Source organism: Mustela nivalis, assembly GCF_964662115.1.
Source record: "Mustela nivalis genome assembly, contig: HAP1_SCAFFOLD_448, whole genome shotgun sequence".
NCBI classification, from domain to species: domain Eukaryota; kingdom Metazoa; phylum Chordata; class Mammalia; order Carnivora; family Mustelidae; genus Mustela; species Mustela nivalis.
In genome coordinates, this window is record NW_028136207.1 from 465,009 (window position 1) to 483,734 (window position 18,726).

Below are 18,726 nucleotides of genomic sequence, written 5' to 3' on the forward strand. Positions count from 1 at the left end.
CCGTGCCGAGTGTTTCGCCTGATGCGGGGATCAGTCCCATGACCTTGAGACCAGGACTTGAGGCAAACGAAAGCAGGAGTCAGACACTCCACAGACTGGGCCACCCAGGTGTAACCCAGGTGCCCCAAGGAATGAATCATTGTTACTCATTCAATATGTTTTCTTGAAGGAGAACATCAAAAAGGTGGAAGAGATTAATGAAAATTTGAAGGACTCCCTTCATTGTAAACAGGCTCTCTTACAAGCTCAGAGAGAAAAGAATATCAAGAATGTGGATGTGGTAAAAGTTAGGTGTTAGTTGTACTATAATGTGGCTTGGGAGGCTTTCGGTTCATTGGGTGAGGTGAGTGCAGTGTACTCGTGTGCTGTTTGCGCAGTAGAGCGTGGGCGTCTGGGAACAGCAACTACTACTGAACCGTGAGCTGTGATTTCACTTAGGACCACCCCGATGAGATTTGCAATTTCAAGGCCTAGGAAGTATGGTTTATTTCACAGCTGGGTAATCATCACATCATTCAGCGCTGCCCTCCAAGTTACGTAGAAAATCCCACAAAATACGTGAGCAGTGAAGGATGATAGCAAGCCCAATTTGTATAGTAGAATATTATTTTATATCAGTTCCTCTAAGAAAGCCATTTGTGCGTTTTTTTTGACATGAACTAGTTTCTTTACGTGCCCCTTATTCCTTTTATGCCTCAAGGGCTTTCTTTGTTGCCCTCCATGATCCTGTCCTGTTAGGTGCCCTCATATGTCTTTTCTCAAATCTGTCTTAAAGGCCCAAGATGCACTGGCGGATCAAGAGCTGAGAGCCTTGAAATCAAAAAACCAAGAACTTAAAGGTACCTTGTTTGGGGGGATGAAATCTCCATATGGTGGCAATGAGTTTGCATCGGGCAGGGAGAGAATGCCTTTCTGCCTTCACGGCCTTGCCCTTCTCCTTTCCCCATTGAAACCAAGTTCTCAGGTCATGGCACAAACATAGAAAATTAAACTCATCCTTTACAGAAAGGAAAACATTCCTGGAAGACCAGTGTAATGCCCTGAGCTATCAGAAGACAGCTAAAGAAGCAGAATTGAACCTGCTAAAGAAAAAATTGGATATGGTGGTGGAGTTCTCTGAAAACCGAAAACTGACTGCAGAAAAGTAAGCTATTGCTGTCTTGTCATAGATATTGTTGTATGAATTTTCGTGGCAGCAAGTATTTAGATCTTCTGGAATTGGATCTTTGTGTACTTTTGCCAAATGCATTCTGTAGAATTGCGCCTGCCCTTCCTGTCTTGATTTGTGTAACCTGAATTTTCCTTTCTGTTCTAATGACTTGCCACATGTTATTGTGTGATTCATTGGGGAAGAAGAGGGAAGGTACCAGCATTAATCACTTTGATACGTGGATCCCCTCTGGATCAGTCTACATTGTCCTTTCATTTTAACTCTCATCACGTGCTCTGACCACTCCTGCATTAGGTCCATTTCTTGTTCAGTATGAGACTTGGGTCCAGAATGTGCAGAGAAAAATGGAATTCTCTTCCTGCAGAAACAGGGAAAGTTTCTTTGTGGAAAGTGTGCTGGGGCTCCAGCAATACTGGGTCCCTTTATCTGGTGTACAACTGAGATCATTCGCTGCAGCCCAATACCTTAGAAGGCCAGGGTATTTCCTGTCCACCTGATTTTCTTTTCTCTCTCTTTCTTTCTTTCTTTCTTTCTTTCTTTCTTTCTTTCTTTCTTTCTTTCTTTCTTTTTTAAAGAGATTTTATTTATCTATTTGACAGAAAGAGACACCGCGTGCAAGAGAACACAAGCAGGGGGAGTGCAAGAGGGAGAAGCAGGCTTCCCACCGAACAGGGAGTCCAGTGTGGGGCTCTGTTGCAGGACCCTGGGATCATGACCTGTACCAAATACTTTTAAGCAGATAATTACTGAGCCATCCTGGTGCCCCTCCACACGATTTTCTAGGTGTATGTCTCTTGGATCGCAACCAAAGTCTGCAGTTTCATTAAGTCTCATCTTTGCTGGCTGGACGAGAGCTTCGCTTGTTGAATTCCAACCTGTCCCCAAAAGGTTGCTTGTTCATTTACTTTGTATTCACTCGCCTGTTCTAGAATTCACTGATGTGTCCTCCGGAAACTGGCTCTCACTGCCAGGCTGGCTTTCTCCTAGGCTTCCTTCTTCTCCATCTGATTATCATGTTTCTTCATGTGCTCTTTAGAAATTGGGTGCATTCAGTCACAAGTTTTCTCTCTTGTCCAGTGTGTCCTTTTATTTCTCAGGAGGAGATAAGGACGTTGAAGTCCCTCATTCATGTGGAAAAGCAAAACTGTTCCCTGTCTACCCTGGGGAATCAGCTTTGTGTTATTCCGTCCCACATCGGTGGTGGGGGCCACTCTCTCTCATAGGCACTTGGGTTCTGTTCATTGGTAAAGACCCACTCCCCTCACTCTTTCCTTCTCTCAAATCAATCTTTGAAATAATAATAATTTTAATAATAATAATAATAATATTTCATTACTTTTATTTCTGCCGTTAGAACACAATTCAGGCAAAGAAAGGAGTCTTACTTTTAATTTACATACTTCAGGACCTTCTTGGGGCAGGTCCAGTGTCCTGACCACCTTTCTCTCTTCAACACCATATCCCTGAGCCGCACACTGACTGCCGCTCCAGAAGACATTTGCTGAAGGATGGTTGAGAGACCAAAAGCAGATGCTCCTGTCCTTCTCTTTCTAGAGCTTTTGTCTGTCCCTAAGTCTTTCTGCATGAGATTCTTGACAAGTGTCCTGTTGAAACCTTGTGAATGAACACCATGAACAAAAGAGTTGAGGGCAGCCCAGCAGACCAACCTTTCTAAGCATCACCATTTGCTGCCTTCACCATCCATGAAGTTGGTCTTGGTCAAGAAGGTTTACTTGGGGCGCCTGGGTGGTTCAGTAGGTTAGAGCCTCTGCTTTCGGCTGAGGTCATGGTCCCCCTGGGATGGAGCCCTGCATTGGGCTCTTTGCTCAGTGGGCAGCCTGCTCCCCCCCGCTCTGCCTACCTCTCTGCATACTTGAGGTCTCTATCTGTCAAATAAATAAATAAAATCTTTTTTTTTTAATAAAGGTAGAGTCATTGGAGTTGACAGATTTACATCTGAACTATGTTCCACTGTGATAACACCCTGAGTATGTGACAGTTCACATGGATTATTTAAGGACATATTTTCGGCACTAAGATTGGCCTTTTCCTATTCCAGGATCTTTCACGAGGGGCCAGGGGTTGTACATCTAAAGCCTAGAGATGTGTGGGAGTGAGTTTCCATACCAGTGAAGCCATATTCTGGAAGTTCCTTTGGGCTGAATGTGGGGGCACAGCCTTGGTCTGAGGATCAGGGCTCCCCACAGAGACTAATGATGGTCCCCTATTCATCCTAATGAGTGTAGCTCATCAGGCTTGGCTTTTCACTTTGAATTGAAATGAGCCTTCACCTTCTCAAACCAAAGACGTATTCCAAGAGGGCACAGAGTGCAATATTATTTGGTGACATAGTGAATGAATTAAAGTAGACAAGTAAAAAGAAAGCCCCGATTGCAGGGAGCTTGGCCAGCAGCAAGAGTTCGATGTTTCTTCAACCTTAAATGGGGCCTTCATTCATTTCCCTGTTGTGTTGTCAGTCTGTGCTTTTAGCGGGGACATTCCACCATAGGCCATCAAGTGTGCTGGAAGAATAAATGGCAAAAATTCAGGACCGTGGCTACTGGACAATGTATATATCTCTCCCATCTTAGGAAGCTAGAAGAGAAACTGTATGAATTGAATGCAACTAAGAATGAGCTGTTAGCTGCCGATAAATATCTGAAAGTAACTGTAGAAGAAATGGAGAAGTACGGGTAAGTTCAGACACTACATACTATTGGCTCCTGAAAAGTTCCCTTTGGATTTTTTTTAAATTTTTAATTTTCTTATAAACCTATGATGAATTCTTAGCCCCAGGGGTACATGTCTGTTATTCATCAGGCTTACACACTTCACAGCACTCACCATAGCTCATACCCTCCCCAGTGTCCATAACCCCACCATCCTCTCCCTACAACCTTCCCCCCAGCATCCCTCAGTTTATTTTGTGACATCTTGTTTCATTTATTCTTTTCCTACCCCACAACCCCCCACGTTGCATCTCCACTTCCTCATATCAGGGAGACCATATGATAGTTGTCTTTCTCCGATCGACTTATTTCGATAAGGATAATTCCCTCTAGTTCCATGCACGTCGTCGCAAATGGCAAGATATTTCTTTTGATGGCTTCATAGTATTCCACTGTATATATATACCACATCTTCTTTATCCACTCATTTGTTGATGGACATCTAGGTCCTTTCCGTAGTTTGGCTATTGTGGACATTGCTGCTATAAACATTCAGGTACACGTGGCCCTTCAGATCACTACGTTTGTATCATTAGGGTAAATAGCCAGTAGTGCAATTGCTGGGTCATAGGGTAGCTCTATTTTCAGCTTTTTGAGAAACCACCATGGTGTTTTCCAGAGTGGTTGCACCAGCTTGCATTCCCACCAAAAGTGTAAGAGTGTTCCTTTTTCTATGCATCCTCACCAGCATCTGTCATTTCCTGACTTGTTAATCTTAGCCATTCTGACTAGTGTGAGGTGGTATCTCATTGTGGTTTTGATTTGTATTTCCCTGATGCCGAGTGATGTGGAGCAATTTTTCATGTGTCTGTTGGCCATCTGGATGTCTTTGCAGAAATGTCTGTTCATGTCCTCTGCCGTTTCTTGATTGGATTATTTGTTCTTTGGGTGTTGAGTTTCCGAAGCTCTTTATAGATTTTGGATCCTAGCCCTTTATCTGATATGTCATTTGCAAATATCTTCTCCCATTCTGTCAGTTGTCTTTTGGTTTTGTTAACTGTTTCCTTTGCTGTGCAGAAGCTTTTGGTCTTGATGAAGTTCCAATAGTTTGTTTTTGCCTTTGATTTCCTCCCTTTTGATGATGTTTCTAGGAAGAAGTTGCTGTGGTTGAGGTCGAAGATGTTGTTGCCTGTATTCTCCTCAAGGATTTTGATGGATTCCTTTCTCACATTGACGCCCTTCGTCCATTTTTAGTCTATTTTCCTGTGTAGTGTAAGGAAATGGTCCAGTTTCATTTTAATGCATGTGGCTGTCCAATTTCCCCAACACCATTTGTTGAAGAGACGGTCTTTGGACATTGGACATTCTTTCCTGCTTTGTTGAAGATTAGTTGACCATAGAGTTGAGGGTGTATTTTTGGATTCTCTCTTCTGGTCCATTGATCTATGTGTCAGTTTTTGTGCCAGTACCCTTCTGTCTTGATGATGACAGCTTTGAAGCAGAGCTTGAATTCCAGAATTGTGATGCCACCAACTTTGGCTTTCTTTTTCAATATTGCTTTGGCTATTCGAGGTTTTTTCTGGTTCCACATAAATTTTAGGATTATTTGTTCCATTTCTTTGAAAAAAAATGGATGGGATTTTGATAGGGATTGCATTAAATGTGTGAATTTCTTTAGATAGCAAAGACATTTTCATAATATTTGTTTTTCCAATCCAGGTGCATGGAACCTTTTTCCATTTCTTTGTGTCTTCCTCAATTTCTTTCATGAGTGCTTTAGAGTTTTCTTAGTATAGTTTCTTTGCCTCTTTGCTTAGTTGTATTCCTAATTATCTTATGGTTTTGGGTGCAGTTGTAAATGGGGTTGACTCCTTAATTTTCGTCCTTTTGTCTTGTTGTTGTGTAAAGCAATGCAACTGATTTCTGTGCATTGGTTTTATATCCTGACACTTTACTGAATTCCTGTACAAGTTCTAGCAGATTTGGAGTGAAGTCTTTTGGGGTTTCCACATATAGTATCATATCATCTGCAAAGAGTGAGAGTTTGACTTTTTTTTTTTTTTTTTGCTGATTTGGATGTTTTTGATATCTTTTTGTTGTCTGATTGCTGAGGCGTGGACTTCTAGTACTATGTTGAATAGCAATGGTGATAATGGACATCCCTGCCGTGTTCCTGGCCTTAGCGGAAAAGCTCTCAGTTTTTCTACATTGAGAATGATATTTGCAGTGGGTTTTCCATAGATGGCTATGATAATATTGAGATATGGGCCCTCTATCCCTACACTTTGAAGTGTTCTGATCAGGAAGGAATGCTGTACTTTGTCAAATGCTTTCTCAGCATCTATTGAGAGTATCATGTGGTTCTTGTTCTTTTCTTAATGTATTGTATCACATTAATTGATTTGCAGATGTTGAACCAACCTTGCAGCCCTGGAATAAATCCCACTTGGTGGTGGAGAATAATCGTTTTAATGTACTCTTGGATCCTATTGGCTAGTATTTTGGTGAGGATTCTTGCGTTTGTGTTCATCAAGGATATTGATCTGTAATTCTCTTTTTTGATGGGATCCTTGTCTGGTTTGGGGATCAAGGTGATGCAGGCCTCATAAAACGAGTTTGGAAGTTTTCCTACCATTTCAGTTTTTTGGAACAGTTTCGGGACAATAGGAATTAATTCTTCTTTAAATGTTTGATAGAATTCCCCTGGGAAGCAATCTGGCCCTGGGCTTTTATTTGTTTGGATATTTTTGATGACTATTTCAATCTCCCTACTGGTTATGGGTCTGTTAAGGTTTTCTATTTATTCCTGGCTCACTTGTGATAGATAATATTGTCTCTGATAGTGCACCCACTTCTTCCAGATTGTCAGATTTGTTGGCGAAGAGTTGCTCATAATATGTACTTATAATTGTTTGTATTTCTTTGGTGTTGGTTTGATCTCTCCTCTTTCTTTTGTGATTTTATTAATTTGGGTCCTTTTTCTTTTCCTTTGATAGGTGTGGCCAGGGGTTTATCAATCTTATTAATTCTTTCAGAGAACCAGCTCCTAGTTTCATTGATTTGTTCTATTGTTTTGTTTGTTTGTTTGTTTGTTTGTTTGTTTTTAAAGATTTTAAGTATTTATTTGACAGAGAGAGAGATCACAAGTAAGCAGTAGGCAGAGAGGCAGGCATAGAGAGGGAGAAGGAAGCAGGCTTCCTGCTGAGCAGAGAGCCCGATGCAGGGCTCGATCCCGGGACCCTGGGATCATGACCTGAGCCAAAGGCAGAGCCCCAACCCACTGAGCCACCCAGGCGCCCCTGTTTGTTTGTTTCTATTTCATTGATTTCTGCTCTGATCTTTATGATTTCTCTTCTCCTGCTGAGTTTAGGTTTTCTTCGGTGTTCTTTCTCCAGCCCCTTTAGGTGTAGGGTTAGGTTGTGTATTTGAGACCTTTCTTATTTCTTGAGAAAGGCTTGTATCGCTATATATTTTCCTCTCAGCACTGCCTTTGCTGTGTCCCACGGATTTTGAACCATTGTGTTTTCATTGTCATTTGTTTCCATGATTTTTTTTTTCAATTCTTCTTTATTTTCCTGGTTGAGACATCCATTCTTTAATAGGATGCTCTTTAGCTTCCTTTCTCTGTCATTTGAGTTCCTTCCAACTTTCCTCTTGTGATTGAGTTCTAGCTTCAGAACATTGTCGTCTGAAAATATGCAGGGGATGATCCCAATCTTTTGATACCGGTTGAGACCTGATCTGTGAACCAGGATGTGATCTCTTTTGGAGAATGTTCCATGTGCATTAGAGAAGAATATGTATTGTTGCTTTGGGATGGAATGTTCTGAATACATCTGTGATGGTCCAGTGTGTCATTTAAGGCCTTTATTTCCTTGTTCATCTTTCGCTTGCATGATCTGTCCATTTCAGTGAGGAGAGTGTTAAAGTCCCCTACTCTTCTTGAATTATTGTTGATGTGTTTCTTTGATTTTGTTATTAATTGGTTTATATAGTTGGCTGCTCCCATGTTAGGGGCATAGATATTTAAAATTGTTAGATCTTGTTGGAGAGACCCTTTGAGTATGATATAGTGTCCTTCCTCATCTCTTTTATTATAGTCTTTGGCATAAAATCTAATTGATCTGATAGAAGGATTGCCACCCCAGCTTTCTTCTGATTTTCATTAGCATGGTAAATTGTTTTCCACACCCTCACTTTAAATCTGGAGGTGTCTTAGGGTCTAAAATGAGTTTCTTGTAGGCAGCATATGGTTGGGTATTGTTTTTTTTTATCCATTCTGATACCCTGTGTCTTTTGATTGGGGTATTTAACCCATTTACATTCAGGGGAACTATTGAGAGATATGAATTTAGTGCCCTTGTATTGCCTGTAAGATGACTGTTACTGTATGTTGTCTCTGTTCCTTTCTGATCTACAACTTTTAGGCTCTCTCTTTTCTTAGAGGACCACTTTCAATATTTTTTGTAGAGCTGGTTTGGTGTTTGCAAATTCTTTCAGATTTTGTTTGTCCTGGAAGGTTTTTACCTCTCCTTCTATTTTCAATGATAGTCTAGCTGGATATAGTATTCTTGGCTGCATATTTTTCTCATTTATTGCTCTGAATATATCTTGCCAGTCCTTGCTGGCCTGCCAGGTCTCTTTGGATAATTCTGCTGCCAATCTAATATTTTTACCATTGTATGTTACAGACTTCTTGTCCCGGGGTGCTGTCAGAATTTTCTCTTTGTTGCTAAGACTTGTAAATTTTACTATTAGATGGCGGGTTGTGGACCTATTCTTATTGATTTCGAGGGGGGTTCTCTACACCTCCTGGATTTTGATGCTTGCTCCCTTTGCCATATTAGGGAAATTCTCTCCAATAATTCTCTCCAATATACCTTCTGCTCTGCTCTCTCTTCTTCTCCTTCTGGAATCCCAGTTATTCTAATGTTGTTTTGTCTTATGGTATCACTTATCTCTGGAATTCTCCCCAAGTGGTCCTGTAGTTGTTTGTCTCTCTTTTGCTCAGCTTCTTTATTCTCTGTTATTTGGTCTTCTATATCACTAATTCTTTCTTCTGCCTCATTTATCCTAGCAGTAAGAGCCTCCATCTTTGATTGCACCTCTTTAATAGCTTTTTGGATTTCAACATGGTTAAACTGTGGTTCTTTTATTTATCCAGAAAGGGCTTTTATATCTCCAGGTAGGGTTTCTTTAATATCTCCCATGCCTTTTTAGAGCATGGCTAGAACCTTGAGAATCGTCATTTTGAACTCTAGATCTGACATATTACCAATGTCCGTATTGATTAGGTCCCTAGCCTTCGATACTGTCTCTTGTTCTTTATTTGTGGTGAGTTTTTCCGCCTTGTCACTTTGTCCAGATAAGAATATTTGAAGGAGCAAATAAAATACTAAAAGGGTGGCAAAGACCCCAGGAAAGTGTGCTTTAGCCAAATCAGAAGAGAACCCAAATCATGGTGGGAGAGAAAGGGGGAAAAAGGAGGTTCAGGGAAAAAATTTAAAAAAGAATACAAATAATGAAATAATATAAAAAAGAAAAATATATATACATATTAGTCTGGTGACTAGAACAGGGTCATTCACTTAATTTGGGGTGTATTTTTGTCTCTTACAAGAAATTACCTCCCAAAATTTTAAAGGATGGAAAACATATATAAGAGTAAGCACAATGAAGGACGGAATATGACTATTAAGATGAAAAGAATTTTTTTTAATTTCTAAAGAAAGAGTTGATATGTAAGTTGGTTGGGAGAATAAAGAAAAAGAAAGTGGAGGGATGCCTGGGTGGCTCAGTTGGTTAAGCAGCTGCCTTCGGCTCAGGTCATGATCCCGGTGTCCTGGGATCGAGTCCCACATCGGGCTCCTTGCTGCACGGGGAGCCTGCTTCTCCCTCTGACTCTGCCTGCCTCTCTGTCTGCCTGTGCTCGCTCTCGTTCTCTCTCTCTGACTAAATAAATTAAAAAAAAAAAATGTAAAAAAAAAAAAAAAAAAAAAAAAGAAAGTGGAGAAGAATTGCTCAGGCTGGAGAGTAGAACAAGCCCGGTGGTAGATTTAGGGTGTAGTTTCATCTATTAGAAGAAGTTGTACCCCAAATTTTTTAGAAGAAAAAACCCTATGTGTATACAGAAACTGAAGTTAGATACAATGAAGGATAACGTGACAATAATAATGAAGGTTTGAAAAAGATTATTTTAATGAAAAGTATTGTTAAGATAAACTAGTTTAAAAAAAACGTTAAAAGAAGAAAGGGTAAAAGTTTAAAAAAAAATTAGCTGAAGATAAAAAAGTAAAGTTAAAAAAATTAACTTTGCAAGACTAAAGTATCATGAGGAGAAAGCCGTGAATTCATGGTTTGCTTTAGCCTCCTCTGGTATTCCGCTGTTCTCCTTGGTAAGTGAACTTGGTCTTGGCTGGACTTCTTGTTGATCTTCTCAGGGAGGGGACTGTTGTAGTGATTCGCAGGTCTCTTTGCCCCAGGCAGAATTGCACCACCCTTTCCAGAGGCCAGGCTAAGTAATCCGCTGGGGTCGCTTTCAGGAGATTTTGTTTCCTGAACGCTTTCCGTAGAGTTCCAGAGATCAGTAATGAAAGTGGCGGCCTCCCAATCTCTGTCCTGGAGGAGCCGAAAGCTCAGGGACCCACTCCTCAGTGCGCCCTCAGGGAAAAGCACTCATCATTTCCCTCTCCCTGGCCTCCGGCTGCGCTCAGACCTCACCCAGGCTGTGACCAAGTGTCTCTGTCTCTGGCACACAGCTCCACCTGGAGTCTCCGAAACCCTTAGATCGCTGAGCTCTTTTGGGGGGATTTCCCCAGATCCTGTGCCATGGATTACGGTTCAAGGTAACGCTGAGTTGAAAGGTCACTCCTTGGCTCTCTTTCTGTTGCCGGCTTCCCCGCTCTAATACTTGCATGTTCTATGACACTCAGACACCCCCGGGCCTTCTGTGACCCTGCAGGACCTGGGGCCACGCCGTCCCTGCACGGGCTTCAGCCCGGTTTAGCCTCTGGAGCGACGTCCCTCAGTGCACATCGCTTTTAAAAGTCCTGGATTTGTGCTCTGTTGCTTGTCAGGAGCCGGACCCTCCCCACGGGGTCTATCTTCCCATCGCTTTGGATTCACTTCTCCGTGGGTCCGACCTTTCAGAAAGTAGTCGATATTCTGTTTCTCAAATTGATGCTCTTATTCTCTTCGATCTCCTGTTGGATCTGTAGGTGTTTGGAATGGTTTGATAAGCTATCTAGCTCATCTCCTGCTACCTGATGTCATCTCAGCCTGCTATTTCTCCACCATCTTGACTCCTCCCTCCCTCTGGATTGTTAATCTCTGTATATTTTGAGGACTCAATTAAGTAATATACACTAAAATTCAGAGGATGTATCCAGAGCAAATTAACTGACACAGAAAGATAAGGCACAAAACAATTACGTTACTAAACATATCCGGATCCCCAGTGTTGGCATGACTGTGGAAACTAGCTCCATACCAGCGTCCTTGAGGTGGTGTTTGGAGGAAAACAGTTTGTCCTAGGATGAGTCTTTCCCATAAGCCCGGTAGTGGCATCTGATGGTGCTGGTCTCTGCAAACCTGGGAACCATAGCGAGGATAGAAGTTAAAGGAGAATAGAGCTTCATGGCAAAAGACATTTGTCATCTGATAACTGAGGGAAGGATTGAAAACGGGTAAGGAAGTTTTGTCGGTTTTGATCCTGCAGGCAAAGAAAAATGATGAAGGAAAGGCTGTAAGAACAGCTTTGATCCCACAGTCCAATTATAGTCAGGTGAAAGTGTTTCCTGTGTCAGGATCAATTGTATGAGGGGACAGATAAGAGGAGGATGGCCACATTGGCAGATGATTGAAAATCACACCCAGTGTTGGGTTTTGTCTGGTGAAAACAATTGTCCCCCCTCACAGACGAGAAGTGGAAGAAATGCGAGAAGAGCTGCAGGAGTCTAACCTCAGCTTCAACCACAAGGTAACCGAAGTTGTGTCCAACACACTGACCCCTTGGCGCCCCCTGCAGGTGATGGTCGTGGCCCTTAGAGCCCTGAACATGGGTTTCTGGTGTGTTGGCTTTTTCAGATCGCAGTTCAAGAGAGGAATGCTCTGGCTAACTGGGTAAGTGTTTTCCTTTTCCTCATCTTCGTTTGCGGCACAGTCGGGCACAACTGAAGGTGGGTGTGTTTTTCTGCCGCAGATGAAGGCTCGGTATTGGGAAACAAGGATGATGCAGCAGAGCAGGGAGAACACCTACTGGAAATACAGGTGTGGGAGTTTGACATGCGTTTTTGCAGGTGTTTGGAGAGGTGAGGGCTATGCTGTTTACTGCCTAGGAGAGGATGTGGTGTTGTAATTCTTAGAGATGTCCATTCTTTTTCTGTGTTCAAGACTGCGCATGATGCAAAGGGAGATGCTGCCTGTGGGGTCCGTGAGGCGGGAACTGAAGCCGGGAAAGCCTGAGTTGCAGAAGCCTGTGTGGCAAGGTAGGGAGCACAATGGGAAATGCAGCAGCCTGATTTCTGCTGTGAAACCACACGGTGTCCTTCCTGTTCCTGTGGGTGATTGCTGTGTGTCCTGGAGAGAATCACAAGCCTGCAGGTGGTCTGAAGGGGTGACAGGAGGGTGCTTTTCTTATATGCCCCCAGGCAGCAGGACACTTGCCCCCGTGACAGGTGGAGCTCACACCGCTCCACACCTTACCCTTGCTACCCCCTTCGGAAGAGCTGAGCCTGAGAAGGTGCGAGACGAGCGCCCTTCCCACCTTGACTCAGTGGTCACCTTGACAAAAAAAAAAAAAAAAAAAAGACTATTGGTGAAAAAGGGAATTTATTTACTCATTATGGAGGTTTCTATATTTTTGTTTTATTTGTCATCTATAGGACCATATTGAGCAATGAAATATATTTTACTCCTCTCATGTTATCGGTGCAATGCCATAGCTTTATTGCTCAATCTGTCTATGATTTCTTTGTTCATGACTATACAAATGTCAAAGTCTGTTTCTTCCCTGAAATGTTTATTTGTTGGCCAGTCACTCATTCTAGGTCCCAACTACAGGATGGACAAATGAACCATCCACCTGTGGCCTGAGAAGAGAACATGGGCTGTTCATGTTGAGGGTTTGTGGATGTCCCCACACAAGGCTATTCTCACTTAGGTGTTTAATCTATGAAGATAAAGTGATTTTTTTCTGATGTGTGTTGAGCACCCCAATTTTAGTGTTGATAGCCAGTTGTACCCCGACCTGTTTACACGTGATGGATTGCTTACAGAAACACTGGAACCAGGGCCCTGGAGTGTCTCACGCAAGAGGTGACTGGTGTCTCTCGTTGCAAAGGACTCACTTGAGTCACGGGTGAAACCCTCTGATAAGGGACCCAAGTAACCCTCTGATAAGGGACCCAAGTGTGGGAAAGAGTGCAAGATGGGAGAGGAAGGCATGGAGGGCATGAAACCACAATAAACATCTGACCTTTGTCTGATCTAGCATCTAGAGTGGTTCCCAGGATGAACAGCAGCACTAACCCTCAAAGGGACCCAGAGATGCATACGGTAAGTGCTTGGGCATTTTTAGTTGTGTCTGTTTCTGAAATGGATTGCAGTGTGGACAGGTCCCTGTCCTATCCTGTGGCCTTGGTGTGTGTCCTGTGATTATCCCTTTCAGAGTGCACGCTGTTCACCCAGGAGCCTCCACCTGCTCCCTTAGAGATCTTCAAATTTGTGCTTCCTCCCAAAGCTGTAGATGCTTTGCGACACGGGATGGTAGGACGCTCACCTCATGCATGTGTGTGTGTGTGTGTGTGTGTGTGTGTGTGTGTACGTGCGTGTATGTGTGTGTGTACATAACTCGTGGAGGGTGACATCTCACCCCACAGTGAAGTCAGCTAGTCTGGCTGACTCCTTGCGGTTTGCTTTCCTGCGGGAGCTGGAGCATTTTTAGTATTTGGGTCAGGAGACTAACCTGGGAGGGTGTCTGCAGAGGTCCTCAGATGGAAAATGGGAAAAGCCAGGACCGCGTCACACTTGCCCCACATGCTTTGGGCAGCTTGAGTGTTTGTGGAGAAGGTGAGCTGTGACCTCCCGTGCGTCCCATCTGAGTGGGTGAAGACGACAGCTAGATTCCCTCCAGTTGGCCCCTGGGTGAGATGATGATGAACTCTGGCAGGTGCCAGGTGTGTCATAGAAAATACCCCCTGGAGCAGCAGCCCTGAGGAGGGAATCCCAGTGACTCTCTGCAAGGCCCACACCTCACACGTGTTTTACTTATGCTTCCGTGAGCAGGTTCTGATGGGGTCTGATGGCTGTGCCAGCTCATAGCGTCTCTCCCGACCCATCCTGGGAGCATTGCCTGTGCTCTCCAGACACACTGGTTCCCATTTGGGGGTATCGAATCGGCCCATCAGTGGTTCTCAGCACCCAGGACTAGGCATTTGCTCTGTGCCTGAGCTAAGGACTGTCCGAATGTCAGGGATCCACAGAGCTGGTCTTGCTCACTCTAAGGGGTCCTGTTTCTCTCAGAAAGCACTCTTCCAGGTCCTCTGCAGGACTCCGGACACTCCTATCTCCTCAGCGCTGTCTGTGGCCATGGACAGCCCTTGTGGAGTGTAGAAGATCCCATTGTCAGGGAGGAAAGCAGAGCTGGTCGGGGGGATGCTGGTGGGCTTCCGGTTGACCCACAAGCACCTGCACTTCCATGCATGGACACCTGGCTTCCCATGGCCTCTCATTGTGTTTGTTCTCAATGTATAGAAGGAGCTGCTCTGTTTGCTGTGATGGGGGAGGTGTGGTCCCAGCTGTAGATACTGGCCTGTCCTGAGTGGAGTTTTTTCCTTAGCTGATTATCCTTGGTGTCACACTCTTGTCTCTGTCGAGGTGTGCAGACCTATATTAACATGTGGTGACAGTAGTTTTCCCCATGGCATCTCTTCACCCCAGGTGCTAGGTGAGACACAGGGGGCGGATAGCCGTTCTGGCACAGATGCTATAGTATTGGAACATGGTGGTGGGGAAGATGTGTGTGCGGATGTGTACCCCTGCCTGCCCACAGTGCACTCCGGGGAAGTAATTGGGGGAGGAGGTCCCCTCCCTCCACAGTGAAGTCCTCTGGCCAGCCCGACTCCCTTTAGGTTACGTTCAGGAGCACTGGTGTGCTCATCCTGGGGATAGATGGGTCTGGGAATCCTCACAAACAGAAACTGGAGAAAACTCTCTCTGCATTTTATACTGTCTCCTTTGCAGTCTGCAATGTTCTCAGGGCATGTTTCACAAGTCATCTCCATTTTACTTCTGATGGAAAACGTGCCTTGCAGAACCAGCCCACTTAAGACCCTGTTTACAAGTATTTTGAAGTGTCAAAGCTCTTATGTGCACTGTCGTAATCTCACACTGGGTCACATGTTCTTAAGGGGGACATCAGTGATTACATGCATGATCACTGCCTCCCAGCCCTTCAGCTGGGTTTCCAGGAGCAGGTCACTGGGTCCTAAGTTACTGTGAGAGTTGATTTCTTTTCTCATTACACGTGTGGAGTTTTCCACTGGGAAGCATATACCCTTTTGTGAATTCTCTCATATGGCCTTCCCATCTTCATTTCCCATTGTACAAAATTACTCTGGAACTCAGTAGGTTGAAATTTCCAAATGACTATGTTTTCAGACAAACACAGGGGGTGCCTGTGTGGCTCAGTGCATTAAAGCCTCTGCCTTAGGCTCAGGTCATGATCCTAGGTCCTGGGATCAAGCCCCACATCAGACTCTCTGCTCAGCCTGCTTCCCTTCCTCTCTCTCTCTCTCTCTGTCTCTCTCTCTCTCTGCCTCTCTGCCTGCTTCTGATCTCTGTCTGTCAAATAAATAAAATCTTTAAAAAAAAAAAAGACAAGCACAGCTGATGAGTGTAAATAAAGGTTTTTGGTATCATGTCCCTCGGAAGACACTTTTCCAGTGCCCCTGTCAGACCACAAGGCCCTAATTCCTCAAGTGTCTTTGTAGCCATGGACAGAAACTGTAGAGAGTAGAGGACCCCTTTGTCAGGAGCGAGGCAGCGTGGGGAGAGTCAGGGACTTACAGGCCAACGATTCCCCTCAAGTGGCTCAGAAACTTTGTGGAGAAAGGGCATTCAGTTTCGTCACATTCTCTCTATTATGACCAAAGCAAAATCTTCTCTGGTGGCTGAGGAGGATAGAGGAAGTGTTGTCCAGGATGTCGATGCCTCCGTGTCTGGAATGTGCTGCTTTAGTCTGCAATGATCCTTTTTCATCTTTAAGACACGACTTCTTGCTGGAGAATGTGGGCCGACATGGGCAGTGATGTGTTGTGACAGGCTATTCCTGTAACAGCCATTGCCCTCTCCACCCTCATTGGACTGGCCCCAGCTGGGAGGGGCATGTAAATTTTGTAGCATGATGCAGCTCTCCTGGAAGGTGGTATTGGAGAAGGAGCCGGATGCTGAGAGCTCTTTGTTTTGGTTTCTTTTCTTGGTGTTGCAACTTTTGTCTGTTTTGCTAAAATATTTTCTTGTCTGTTCTGCAGGTCGCTAGAGGTGTGAGAGAGTTCCCTCATTGCCCAGGGCTCCTCCATATGCCCTACCACATGGGGTGGAATGTACCAGACTTCCCTCCTCCTCATCCACCTCCACAGTGGTGGACATGGGGGCCTCGGGCACACCTCGTTCCCCCACCACATGGTGAGATGATCTGAATTGACATGGGTCGTAGAGCTTATTCATAGTTGAACCACTTCTGTCAGTGGAGAGTATGGAGAGGTGGTACCACAAGGCTTTGCAATGCAGCAATATGCCCAAGTGAGGACATGGTAACATTGCTCCACTTTGTCTGACGTCCATCTCATGGACTGTCTGGTTCACCATACAGAACTGGGCATCAGGCTTCTACTATGGAGCAGAAAGTGACATTCCACAGAGGACAGACATAGAAGCATTGCTCAGGTGCACCACACAGACATGACGTTTTGGGCTCTGGGCTGGACAAATCACAACCTTCACATCAGTCTCACATGTGGAGACCCCAGTTGTCCAGCATTATAGATTAGTTCTGGAAACATATGTCCCAGGCAGAGTGGTCGTATCTGCGAGGGTGATGGACAGTTCCCGTCTTCGTCCACAAGGGTCAGGGGAGTCCTGTGAGAATCACAGTGGACCCTCCAGAAGGAGAGAGGGGAATAGGCTGGGGCAGGGGTAGAAGGTTGGCTTGAATCCTGTGTGGTCGTCGCCAGTCTGAAACCACCTCTGTCCCTTCTAGGCCTTCGGTCCAAATCAGAAGCCTGTGGAGTTCAAGGGGACAATAGCAGCACCATGCCCGAGAAGGTCCCAGAGAAGAACCAAGTAAATGCTGGGGTATTTTCAGTTGTACCCATTTCTGGAATCCTGTTCCTCTCTGGGCAGCACAGTGTCTTGGCCTGTGTGTGTTGGGTATATCCTGGGGTCTGTGTGTGGTGTCGTTTCCTGTTCAAAGTGGCAAGTCTTCATGCAGAGCTTACAGGTGTCTATTTCCAGATCACCTTCTGGTTGTGTCAGTGGAGCAAAGGCAGAGTTTGTGTTCAGGGCTTGACATTCAAGGGGAAACCAGGCTGGGGACCCTGTATGATTCTGAAGTTCTTCAGGACACACGTGCATGTTCCTGGCTATTTGCACACACTGAGCAGTGGGCAGGTGCCATTGCTGGGAAGGAAGTGTCTCCGTTGCACAATGGCAGACATCTGTCTCTTACCGTCGTGCACATCCAGCACCCGCATACGTTGTTCTGGGAGGGATGAAACACCTCTCACTTCATCTGTGGCGTGTAGGGTTTAAGCTGTCATTTCCTTAGTTGTATAAACGCCTGACACAGGCCTGTGGTCCCTTTATTCTTCATTAGTGTAGGGGTCTGCCCTTGTCCTCTGCAGTTTAGAAACTTGTGGGTAACGGTCTTGTCTGGTCTGGGAGGTGAGAATGAAAGAAAAAGTGGCAGATGCCGGATGCAGGTGTAGAGGGTTTGTTGGAATGTTGCTCAGTCACTTCCAGGTGGAGAAGCTTCTGTCTTTTCCATGGTGTGGGTCAGATACAGATGCTGGAGCGTCCTCACAAGGACCAGCGGTGCTGCCCACAGGCCTCTCGTGGTATGGCAGAGTGAAGGCTGCTAGACATGGTAACTTTCTTCTGGTTGTTCTGTATTTAGAATTGATGGGCATTGTCTTCCAGTCATACTGAGAGGGTTGTAGGTTCCTTGTGGCAGAGAGCTGCCCTTCTCCGAACGCTGGGCTCAGCAGGTGTCACACACATATGGTACGGAGATGATGCTCTGTGCTCTGGGAGGGATGAGGCCTTAATGTGAGGAATTGAGGGTGTGTGTCTGAGAGAAGGGAGGGACACACTGATGACAGGACATAGACCGTGTGTTCTGTATAAGGGAAGAACTAGAGATGTATCCAGAAAAAAGGGAGGGAGCCCTGAGTCACACAGAAACAGGAGGTCGTGGATGCCCAGAAGGCCCGAGGTGCTCAGGGAGAGGCTGGGCTTCTCTCAGGGAGGGTGAGGCCGTTCCCGGCAGGCCAGCAGCTTGAGAGTGAGTGTGAAGACACCACGCCGTCCACACCGACTGCAGCATGTGTTCACTCACACAGTGTGGATCACGCCGGTATTTGTCTCAGAATGTCGTTTTTGCCATGAATCCCTTCACTCATAGTCTGTGAAGAGCGTTGTTTCCCTGAATTTCTGAAAATTCTGAACCATGTGAAAGAGTATCGTGGAGATTTGGAAATTTAACTTGGTCTTTGGGGATTCTTGTCTGGCTGACTTTAAGTCCCGCAGTGAGAAAACATGAAGACAAGACGGAAACCAGTGAAGGGTGGCCGCCCTGGCCTCAGCCCGAGTCAGACTGTTAGTGGGAGA

The 18,726-nt window shown here is 44.9% G+C and overlaps 1 protein-coding gene across 1 annotated transcript in view; it reads left to right on the forward strand.

The window, feature by feature from the left end:
* The window catches only part of LOC309857163 (uncharacterized protein), a gene marked incomplete at its 5' end in the record, with an annotated part of 102,949 nt that overhangs the window by 40,797 nt on the left and 43,426 nt on the right, over positions 1-18,726 (forward strand). The window contains 10 exons of the mRNA XM_082749989.1: positions 776-839; positions 1,006-1,144; positions 3,763-3,864; positions 11,758-11,818; positions 11,926-11,961; positions 12,041-12,108; positions 12,232-12,326; positions 13,331-13,395; positions 16,371-16,524; positions 17,099-17,181. Of these exons, the coding sequence (XP_082606115.1) occupies positions 776-839; positions 1,006-1,144; positions 3,763-3,864; positions 11,758-11,818; positions 11,926-11,961; positions 12,041-12,108; positions 12,232-12,326; positions 13,331-13,395; positions 16,371-16,524; positions 17,099-17,181 (867 nt within the window). The remainder of the gene's footprint in view (positions 1-775; positions 840-1,005; positions 1,145-3,762; positions 3,865-11,757; positions 11,819-11,925; positions 11,962-12,040; positions 12,109-12,231; positions 12,327-13,330; positions 13,396-16,370; positions 16,525-17,098; positions 17,182-18,726) is intronic.